Below are 11340 nucleotides of genomic sequence, written 5' to 3'. Positions count from 1 at the left end.
AAGTGGCCTACCAATGCTTGATCTTGCAGGGTAGCATGCATCACACATTCTACCTGAAGATGTGCTTGGAGACCCAGAAATGGTAGGGACCATGGGATGAGTTGGTGTCTGTGTGCTTGTGGAAGAATTCCAAAGCCTGGTACCTCTAGTTAATTCTGTAGAAGTTGGCAGAAATGTTGTTATCCTTATAGTACATGACCACCACTTTCCACTACCTGCCTGGTCACTCTGGCCTCCAGGTGACCCTATAGATGGTGTTAACCATTGATTACCAGGACTGTCCCTCTGCTAACTTTGGCAGCTGCTTTGGAAAATTAATCCCTATGCTTTAAAATTGTTTTTCTTGTCTTATTGCACTAGCCGGAACCCTAGTGCAATGTTGAAAAGTGGTGAGAACAGACATTTCTTGTTTCCAGTGTTAGGGGGAAATTTGTCAACATTTTGCCATTGCGAAAGATGTTTTCTGTAGGGTTTTCAGAAATACCTTTTATCAAATTAAAGAAGTCTCCTTCTATTCATAGTTTACTAAGGAATTTTCTTCATGAATAGTTATACAATTTTATAACATTCTTTTTCTTACTCCTTTGGAATGATTTATTTCCTTCTTTCTGGTAATATGGTGAATTACATTTGTTGATTTCCATGTCAAATTATCCAACTTATTTATGATCTATTCTTGCTATATCCTGTTGAATTTGTTTTGCTAATATTTTTTAATAGACTTTATTTTTTAGAGCAGTTTTAGGTTCACAGCAAAATTGAGAGGATGGTACAGAATTTCTCATATACTCACTACCTCCACCCATGTATAGTCTTGTCCATTATCAACATCCCTTACCAGAGTAGTCTGTTTGTTAAAACTTATGAATCTACACTGACACATCATTATCACCCAGGATTCATAGAGTACATTAGGATTCACTCTAGGTGTTGTAAATTCTATGGGGTTAGACAAATTTATAATGAAGTATCCATCATTAGAGCATCATACAGAATAGTTTTACTACCTTAAAAATTTTTTGTGCTTTGCCTATCCATCCTTCTCTCTACTAACCTCTGGCAAACACTGATCTTTTTACTGTCTCCACAGTTTTGCCTTTTCCAGAATGTCATATAGTTGGAATCATAGACTATGTAGCCTTTCAGATTGGCTTCTTTCACTTAGTAATATGCATTTAATATTCCTCCATATCTTTTCAAGCTTGATAGCTCATTTCTTTTTAGTGCTGAGTAATATCCCATTGCGCAGATATATAACAGTTTACTTATGCATTCACCTACTAAAGGACATCTTGGTTGCCTAAAAGTTTTGGCAACTATGAATAAAGCTTCTCTAAACACCTGTGTGCAGATTTTTGTGTGGACATAAATTTTCAAGTCCTTTGGGTAAATATCAAGAAGTGTGATTACTGGATTATATATTAAAAGTTGAGAAACCACCAAACTGTCTTCTAAGAGTGGCCATACCATTTTACATTCCCATTCTTGTTGCTGTACATTTTTGCCAGCATTTGGTGTCAGTGTTTTGGATTTTTAAGCCCCATTGTTTTACGCAGTCAACTTTTATATACCTACATATTTTCTTCCCTTTTCATTCTTCTTCCTACCTTTATGCCTCTCTGAGCTTATACTGGGGCATCATTTTCCTTCTGCTTAAAGAATACCCTTTAATATGGGTTGACTGTCAAAAATCTCTCCATTTCTTTTTCTTTCTTTCTCTTTCCTTTTTTTGGGAATGTCTTTTCTTTCATTCTTTGGCCTTAGGAGTATGTTTTACCCACAAGTGTCAGAGAGCTAACCCAGGAACAATCCTCAACCACTGAGGGATGGAATTGATGGAATAGATACCTCCAGCTTCCTCTCCACTCATTGAGATAATTCTGAGGTGTGTCCCCCCGACAGTCTGTCAGATGGTCCCCGGTGGGATTGCATTCCAATTGCCCACAGTGTTAAAACATGCATCAGCCCATCTTTCATTAAACTTCTTCCCATTCCTGTCTCATTTCTCCATTCATTTGTTTTCAAAGGGAGAATGAGTTCAAATTATTAGAAGAGAACCCTCCTTCCTCCAGTCTTTTCTAGGCTTGTATTGTACTTTGATACTTCAAAGAGGTTCTGCTTGAACACTGCTTATCTCCATTCTCTATCTGTATTCCCTCCTCCCGTGTCTTTGTGATGGGCTTGCACAACTCCATGCCTTTATTCTTGTTTTTCTCTGTGTAAAGAGTGACCCACCAAAGTGTTAGGGATCTAGAAGAGGAGAATTCTCCCTAACAAGTCAGCCTGGGACAACAAAAAGGTTGCCATTCCAAAATGGTCATCAAAGACCAAATGTTTAGTTTGAATGGGCTGCCTAGAGTGAGAAGACTGGCCTTCAACTAGGAGAGAAAGTCTCAGAACTTGGAAACTAGAAGTGGATAAATCAAGGAAACAGGGTAGAAGCACAATGAAAAGACGAAGAAAAACAGATTTGGAAGAAAGAAGCAATGGTTGGGTGTGGTGTGGAGTTTGTTCGGGGGCAAATATAAAATAAATAAGTTTAACCTAGATATTCTATTTGCCCTGAACATTCTTGAAAGCTCAGCTTAAATGACTTTTCTTAATTGTCTTGGCTTGAATCACTTCCTCTGTTAACTTCCATAGCGCCCTTACTGCATTTATCATATCACATTTTTCCTATGGCTTTGAATAAACTGTTCCTTTTAAATTATTAACTAGATGGCAGCTGTGGTATAGTGGAAAGAGCAGTGTAATCAGAGTTAGATGACATGGGTTTCAGTCTCAGCTTCAACACTTACCTAAAGTGCTTGAGCCTCAGTGTTCTCATCTATATAATGGGGATTATATTAATTACCCCATAGTATGATTTGGGTATCAAAAGACATAGGTATATCAAGTGGCACATAGTGAGCACTGTTGAGCCTTACCTTTGACATTTACATTTACATTTACATTACCTTACATTTGCTGAGCCTACCAAGTGTTATGAACTGCTCCAGGTGCTTGACAAACATTATCTTATTTAGACTTCACCATAACCCTATGTAGATCTGTAATTATGGAATATTTTACAAATGAGAAAAAAGACATTATGATAGGCTAAATAATTTAATCAAGGTCACACAGTTAAGTAGCAGAAACAGGACAGAAATCCAGTTCTGTCTGGCTTTAAAACTAGCAGTGTCCATTGGTCTACCCTGCTTCCCTATGGCTTTGGAGGACTAAATACCAGGCTAGAAATCACTTTTTAGTCTAAACTAATCCGGGCCAATTTTGGAGCTGGTGACCTACAAAACTGTTCCATTATCCGTCTCAAGGGGGTACCTACTCCATCCTGATTTATAAATAAATGTTCATATATTTTGCTCAGAAGAACTTCCTAAGCAAAAGTGTGTGTACATATGTAATGCATTAACAGAAGAAAAGAGATATTTAACATTAAGAACGTTTCCCAGGACCCCTGATTTAACAAACATCCACACAAACTGGAGAAGCAGCTTAGTTTTCACTCTTTGCCTTGAAAGGGGTACTTGGTTTTTTCGAAGGAGCCATGGAAGCCTTTGAGAAGAAAGCTGTGAACTGGTTCCCTAGAAAAAAGGAGTTCCTTAGAAAAAAGATCCATTCAAAAATTTGCCGTGTTGATCCCACTGATCATGAGTTGAAGAACGCCTTTGTAGAAGAGATATATCATCTTTCATTTAAAAGTAGTTAAAAAACCCCATGAATCATTTAAATCAGGAAATTAGTGGAAATTTCCACATTTGGTCTTTGTGCGGTTATATGATGGTGTTGCTGGGGACATGGGGGAGAGTAGGGTGCTTAAAGAAGTTGCTGCAAAGTCAGCTCTCTGATCCTACTATAGGACCTTCTGGAAAGGTCCTTACATAACTACCTTACTTCTCCAATAAAAGGCTGTGTATTTCTCGCCCCTTAACTGATTTTGCACTTCCACTTTAAATATAACTGCGGATGAAGGGCAAGAAACAACAACAGAAACCCCCTAAAGATCCGCAAAATAATTAGGGCTGCCCCAAGGAAATCAGAGCGAGAAGCGCAGGAGCCCCTCTTCCTTCCCACCTCCCCGGGGACACACACTTAGCCTCCCTCCCAGACTTCTTCCCCGCCCCAGCGGGCTCCCCTCCGCCTCCTCCTTCCCTAACACGTGCTCTCCGGAACACTCACTCGGGAGCTATCCCACCCCCCGGGGGGCTGGGCTCGGGGCCGAACGGACCAATCCGCACGCGCCTTACAGCGCCGTGGCCCGACAACGTTGAGCCGCCCAATCGAAAGGGCCTTACCGCCCGTTTCCCGGAGCCCCGCCCCCTCGCAGCCGTGCCCCCGCCCGCCGGTCTCCTCCCTCCTTCTCCTCCTCCCGTTCGCCCCTCCCCCGCCGCTCGGGAGCGGAGCCTGCGAGACGGAGAAACTGGGGCAGAAGTGAAGATGGCGGCGGCGGTGCTGGCGGTGGCGGCGGCTTCTCGCCAGTGACGCGCGGTGCGGGCTCATCTCCCTCCCCACCTCCCTAGTCCGGACCCCGTCCGCCGCCGGGACCACACCGTCCCCGCAGCCCGCCCCTCTCCTCCCTCCCCAGTCGCCCCCTCTCCCGACGCCCGGCCGCCGCTGGCGGCGGCGCGCCCCGGGTCCGGCCGCCGGCCTCGCACTCCTGCGCGCTGTCGCCGGGGGGAGCGGGTGGCGTGTTGATCCGCCCCTGCCCGCCCCGCCGGGCCGCCGGGCCGCGGACACACGCCCGGCAGGGAGGCGGCGGCGGCCCCTGCGCATTTGCTTCCCTCCATTTGGGGACTGGGAGGCGGCGGCGGCGGCAGTGGGTTTTGGGGAGGGGAAGGGGGTTCGGGGGTGGGTGGGCGAGAGCGGGAGGGGGCCGTCCTCGGGAGGAGGACGAGAAGGAAGCACCATGACGTCCATCCATTTCGTGGTTCACCCGCTGCCGGGCACCGAGGACCAGCTCAATGACAGGTAATAGGGCCGGCGGGCGGGCGGGCGGGGGGAGGGGCGCCTCCCCGCCCTCCCCTCCCCCACGGGGCCGCGTCGGGGCGGGCGCCCGTGTTTACGCGCCGGCCGGCCAGCGAGGGAGGGGGGTCCTCACTGCCCCCGGCTAGGCCCCTTCCGGGGCAAACTTCTGGTCCCGGGGGTCCGGGGTCGCGGGGGGAGCGCGGTGTAGACGGTGCCCGCGGTGTAGACGGGAAAGCGCGCTGCAACCTCTTTCCTCCCCCCCCCCCCGTCTCCCTCCGAGGAGCCGCGTTGAACTCGGCGGAGATGGGGGGGGGAATCCGGCTCTCGGGGGGGGGCGGGCTGTAATTACCACCCGGCCCAGGCCCGAGGAATCCATATTAGTCAAAGTTGAATTGAGACAGACAATGCGGATGGGGGATGGTGGAGGTAAAAAGAGAGGGAAGAGGAGAAGCGGGGCGAGGGGCCCTGGGGTAGACCGGACTGGCCCGGGCCCCCGGGAGCTGTGTCCGGTGGGGTGGTCTGGACCTGCCAAGCCTGGAGATCCCAGGGGAGGGGGAGGCTGATTCCCGGCAGATCGCATGCGGGGGGGGGGGAAGCGCCATGATTATTGTTATTATTATTAAATTTGAGCTCCTGCAGTGAGGTTTGCCTGCCCGGGAGGGGATGAATTCAGGCGGGGGTGGGGAAGTGGATTGGATTCCTTTTGCTCTCCTTCCGAAACGGGGCTGGTAAGCTCCTTCTCCCAGCCCTTATGGTGGGAGCTTTTTTGTTTCCTTTTTTATTCTAATGATAGTGTTTTCCTGAGTTGTAATTTGACAGCTGAAAACCGTGCGTAGAGTCAAAGGAAAACTCTTACGTTTGCAGTTCGCAATGCTGCTTTCTTAACAAGCTGTAAATTTCTGGGATGGGTTTGCTATGGGCGGAGGAGGAATTATGATTTTTTTTTTTGTCTTTAATAAGAAGGCTATTTTGGCTGTGGATTCCTCCCTTTGCCTCCTCCACCGTTCCCTGCCAGTTTAGGATATTGAATTGCAGGGCCGCATGCTCTCAGGGAACTAAGATAAAGCAGGAAAAGTTCCTTCACTGTTGCAAAACAGACTCGGAGAAGGTTGAGGGAGGCCTCCATTAAAGTAAGTCTTAGAATTTAGGACTCCGATCTAATGATGGGCTGAATATTTACGGGGCCACAAAGTGGGGCATTTTAAGCCTCCCTCTCCCCCAATGATATAGCTGCTTTCTATTTCTTTTGAGTATAAATGGCCATCGGGACCCAAGTTTAGAAGTTAGATACGATTTTTGCTAAGTGACCGGGTGACATAAGTTGCATGACGCCGTTTGTCATGCGCTTCCCGGAGGGAGGAAGAGGCCTAACTTGCTGCTAAGATATTGGCCTCGGTCTCCGAGTATTTAACCGCCTCAGGTGGGGCAGACAGCTTCTCAATCCGAAAGCTGGCCGCTTGGTTTGTGGCAGTGGGTTCAGATTTGTCTAATCTTTGCTGTAGCTATATTGTATTTAACATGTTCGTGAAACTTTTGAAATAACTTTCTGAAAATACTGAAATACGTTTTATTTTAACATTTTGTTAGGTGATCCTTACTCTGACTTTTATCTCATTAGAGATAGAGATCTCTGAGATTTAATAAGGTTTTTGTTTTGTTTTGTTTTTTGTAAATTTTGGAACTAGGCTATTAGTGAGGATAGCTCTACTGTCATTCATAGAACCAAGTTGGTGGTGCTTGTAGTCTAACTTACAAAATTGCACCAGGCAGGAGAGAGGTGGCCATGTTTTCTGTATTAGTCCTACTTTATATATACCAAGAATCCTGACTAGCTTACTCAATTGACTGTGTATGCCAAAACCTATTTTGCCAGTTGTCTTGGGCACTTTGATTCATTTTTGAACATTCCTTTTACTTCAGTTAGTCTGGGGAATTTACAGGAAATGTATCCTTTTTTAAGCTACGTTTTTTTCATTCCTAATGTAAACAAGTAATCAGTTTTGGTTTTGATTCCTGTGGTGTCAGTACACAATATTAAGAATATTTAAACCATCATGAGTTTTTATGAAATAGAAGTGGATCTGATTCATATTATAAAATGTGTGTATCGAGGTGGCAGATATTTGAGAAAATAGAAAGTACTGTAGGTAAAATTTTGGGGACATAACAATTGAGCTGGTAGCAGTAAAGAATGGTCTGTTGAGATTTGTGAGGACAGCATTTGAGACAGCCATGCACCCTGTTTTGATGTAGCTGACTTATGGTGGAGCTGTTCTGTGTCTCCCCTTCAAAGGGAAAGATCCTTTTTGCATACCTCATTGCAGAGTTACAGGCTCAACCTATTGCTGCATTGCTTGACCAAAATCTGTTTATAAAACAGACTGGCTTTCTGGAGCCTTTTAAATGGAACAAGAAGCCCAGAATATTTTCATCTTCAGATAAAAACTTTACCAAGTTTTAGTAAGTTTTGGTAGTCGAAAAGGGTGTGCCACTATAGCTTGACTTTTATATGAGAAATGTGTCTGTGCCAGGAATGAAATGATAAATGATATTTTTGGATGAAAAATGATGTAAATAAGTAGACTTTATTCTTTACATGAAAAGCAGTAAGATTGGACAGGCAGTATGGTATTGCAAATAAATTGGTGAGTTAAAGAAAATATAGAGGGCCTCAAAACATCAATATTTTCTTCTCCAAATAAGTTTTCTTTTTAAAATAGCCACATCCTGGGGCGCCTGGGTGGCTCAGTCGTTAGGCGTCTGCCTTCGGCTCAGGTCATGATCCCAGGGTCCTGGGATCAAGCCCCACATCGGGCTCCCTGCTCTGCGGGAAGCCTGCTTCTCCCTCTCCCAGTCCCTCTGCTTGTGTTCCCTCTCTCGCTGTCTCTCTCTCTGTCAAATAAATAAAATCTTAAATAAAATAAAATAAAATAGCCACATCCTGTTAAAAGTCAGATATTTTGTTGAGTGTAATGGTGTGATGTCTCAAATATCTAAAATATACTCTGTGAAAAAAGTTTGTGTTTTTTTTTCTTTGTGTTTTCAGACTTGCTAATTCTGTAATAATCTTTGTATATTGGGTTAGAATCTTTAATCATTGCCCTGGGAGACCAAATAATGAATGCAGTTGATGAATATAGGTGGGGGTGGCTAGGGCAGAGAGGAGGAATTCAGAGAGCCTAGGATGTTGGTTGTGGCTTCCCAGAGTGATTAAAAGGTCCTTAGTGCTGAGTGGCTTGCCCTATGCAAATATTCACTGTGTTGAATTGAAACCATCCCTGCTCAGATACTTTTGTGACATTTTGATTTTCTTTCTAGCGAATTTCTTGAGTTAGTACTATGTTCCTGCTTGAATCATTGTCTCCGAGAAACAGCAAAAGGATATCAAGAACATGGGAAGAGCTGGAAGTGCCTACTCACTAAGATCTGGAAAGTGCCAAAGAAGTCCTGTAGACCAGTCTTTTCACTAATGAGTTGAAAATAACAGGCCCGGAGCTTTGTGGAATTTATCCAGGGGTACACAGTGAGCTACTGACAGATGAGGTCCACATGATGGTCTCCCTCCCCTCCCCCCGGTCCAGGTCTCTTTCCACTGTTCCACATGGCCTGTGTTCGGAGATTTCGTTGCCTTTTGAGGCATGGCAGCCTTAGATCAGCCACCTGTCTTAGAGTTTTGATTTCTTCTTCCCCTCACCTCCTCCTTCCACTTAGGCCTTTTGTCAGGGGCCTGACCCTCTTAACCCTTTCCTAGAACTGGCCTAAGAGAGGCCTTTTTAAGGTGATGTGGGTATGCCGTGACTTGTCCCTGTCCTGAATTATTCCTCATGGTGCAGGTTGGTTACAATAGGAACCAGGTCTCAGTGTCTTTATGTGGAATTTTCCTGTGAGCTTTGCTTTTTGGCATTGTAATGTGTTGTGCAGTCAAACAGTCTGGGTTGAAATTGTCGTATCAAAAGGTTTTTTCTCTGAGGAGCTTCCCCTTTAGGTACTGTGAGTTAGAAATTTTGAATATCTAAATCTGGGTTTGTCTCATTCCTGCTACTTACTATGTGCTGGTAGGCGAGTCATTTAACCACTTAGAGCCTTACTCCCTTGTCTTCCCCCTGCTCCCCCTCCCCATCTCTAAATCAGGCGTAGTACCCATCTCAAGGTTGGTAGGGAACAAGTGAGATAGTGGGTAGGAAAACACAAATATTATAATGTGGGTCATGTGGAAAATATGAAGAGATGGTTACTTTTGACTGCTTTTATGTGTTGTCTGATTTTCAAATCAAAAAGCAGGAAATCAAAGAGATTGCTCTAGAATATCCTTACCATTGAGTGCAGAATCCATACTTAGTCTTAGATCAGTGGTTCTCAACTGGGTGCAGTTTTGTGTCGTGTCTCCCCCCGCCCCCGGGTATATTTGGCAGTGTTTGGAGATACGTTTTTGATTGTCACAGCGGGAGCATTGCTACTGGCCTCTAGTGGATAGAGGCCAGGGAAGCTGCTAAACGTCCTACAATGCATAGTACAGCTCCCACACGAAAAGAATTATCCTGTCCAAAATTCTAGTTGTGCTGGGGTTGAGAAACTCTGTCCTAGCTTATCTTGAATATATACAGATGTAAAAATAAATGTAGATGACTTTTATGAAGAAAAATTCCAGCAATATAAGTTGTTAGTTTCATAATGTGACTATTTAACATTAAAATCAAAAAGTCAGTTCCTTGGCAACACTAGCTACATTTCAAGTGCTCTGTAGCCACATGTAGTTAGTGGCCACCATATAGGACAGTGCAGATAACATGTCATTGCCGTCACTGAAAGTTCTGTTGGACAACAATGATGTAGAAAGTGCTTTTTTGCATGGGGCATGGCATTCAGTGAGTGGTCCTGATTTTTATTAGGAACTGTTGGGTTTTAAAGATTCAGGGATGATATCCTTGCCCTCTAAGTAGGCACCTGAACACATGCCAGGGATTACATGGAGCTGAACCAAGGTTGTGGTGGGTAGATGTTATAATAGTGGAAAGCTGCCTGAAATTTCAGTATGCTACACCAAAAAACACAAGTATTAGTCTGTGTGGGATAGAGCATCACATCACCAAACCAGAGGGAAATCTCACTGATTATTGAGATTGTTACCCAGGCACAGTAATACTAGAGGACTGTACTGGAAAGGTACAGGCAAGTTTAACTGAAATGACTAAATGAAGCTGATTAAGGAAAGTAAAAGCTTAAAGACAGGGTATGAAATAGCCAAACAAAAAATTGAAAATCAAAACAAAGCATATCAGTTTTATAAATCAGGAAACCAGGGACTAAATTATAGGCTTAGGAGTGAACACTTGTGAAGGAAATTACGCAGTACACGGAAGTGCAACTAGGAATAATGGGGTGAATTTTAAGAAATAAGGATTTTTCCCTAGCAGTTAGGTTATTTAGGAACTGGTCTCTAAAGGAAAGTGGAATCACTGAAGGCTGCGTCATTGCACTGCAGTAGGAATGCTGGGCTGGCTCAGTCGGTGGAGCATGCGACAGTTGAACTCTGGATTAGAAGTTTGAGCCTCACGTTGGGTATAGAGAGTACTTAAAAAAATAAAATCTTTGGGCGCCTGGGTGGCTCAGTTGGTTAAGTGACTGCCTTCGGCTTGGGTCATGATCCTGGAGTCCCTGGATCGAGTCCCGCGTCGGGCTCCCTGCTCGGCGGGGAGTCTGCTTCTCCCTCTGACCCTCCCCGCTCTCATGTGTTCTCTCTCATTCTCTCTCTCTCAAATAAATAAATAAAATAAATCTTAAAAAAATAAAATAAAATCTTTATAATAATTACACTTCAGTAGCTCCTATGGGGTGTATTGAAGGAAGCAGTATTATGTTGCGGGAGAATGTACTTGCGTCTTCTTTCCCCCACTTTTATCGTATCTACTTTTTTTTTTTTTTTTTTTTATTCATGAGAGACAGAGCGAGAGAAAGGCAGAGGGAGAAGCAGTCTCCCAAGGAGCAGGGAGCCCGATGCGGGACTCGATCCCAGGACCCTGAGATCATGACCTGAGCCGAAGGCAGACGCCTAACCATCTGAGCCACCCAGGCGCCCTATCGTATCTACTTCTAATTAAGAAAACAAACTCCATTTGTGGTCTCTTTTTCTGTCATTTTGCCACCTTGGCGTTCTGAGCAAATGAAAACAGCCTCTCCTAGCTCACTGTGATTATGAATTATTGGTTTATTTTTTTCTAATTTTATTTATCTATTTGACAGAGGCAGCGAGAGAGGGAACACAAACAAAAGGGGGTTGGGAGAGGGAGAAGCAGGCTTCCCGCAGAGCAGGGAGCCCGATGTAGGACTCGATCCCAGGACCCTGGGATCATGACCTGAGCCGAAGGCAGACGC

General features: G+C 44.7%; 1 protein-coding gene across 1 annotated transcript in view; it reads left to right on the top strand.

The window, feature by feature from the left end:
- Positions 1-4409: 4409 nt before the first annotated feature.
- UBR5 (ubiquitin protein ligase E3 component n-recognin 5) overlaps positions 4410-11340 on the top strand; it is a 112145-nt gene continuing 105214 nt past the window's right edge. Inside the window, exon 1 of the mRNA XM_081817135.1 lies at positions 4410-4971. Within this exon, the coding sequence (XP_081673261.1) occupies positions 4910-4971 (62 nt within the window). The 5' untranslated portion in view covers positions 4410-4909. The remainder of the gene's footprint in view (positions 4972-11340) is intronic.

This window comes from Leptonychotes weddellii, chromosome 4, assembly GCF_054177405.1.
Source record: "Leptonychotes weddellii isolate Sample4059 chromosome 4, ASM5417740v2, whole genome shotgun sequence".
NCBI classification, from domain to species: domain Eukaryota; kingdom Metazoa; phylum Chordata; class Mammalia; order Carnivora; family Phocidae; genus Leptonychotes; species Leptonychotes weddellii.
This window is presented reverse-complemented; position numbering and strand designations above follow the sequence as displayed.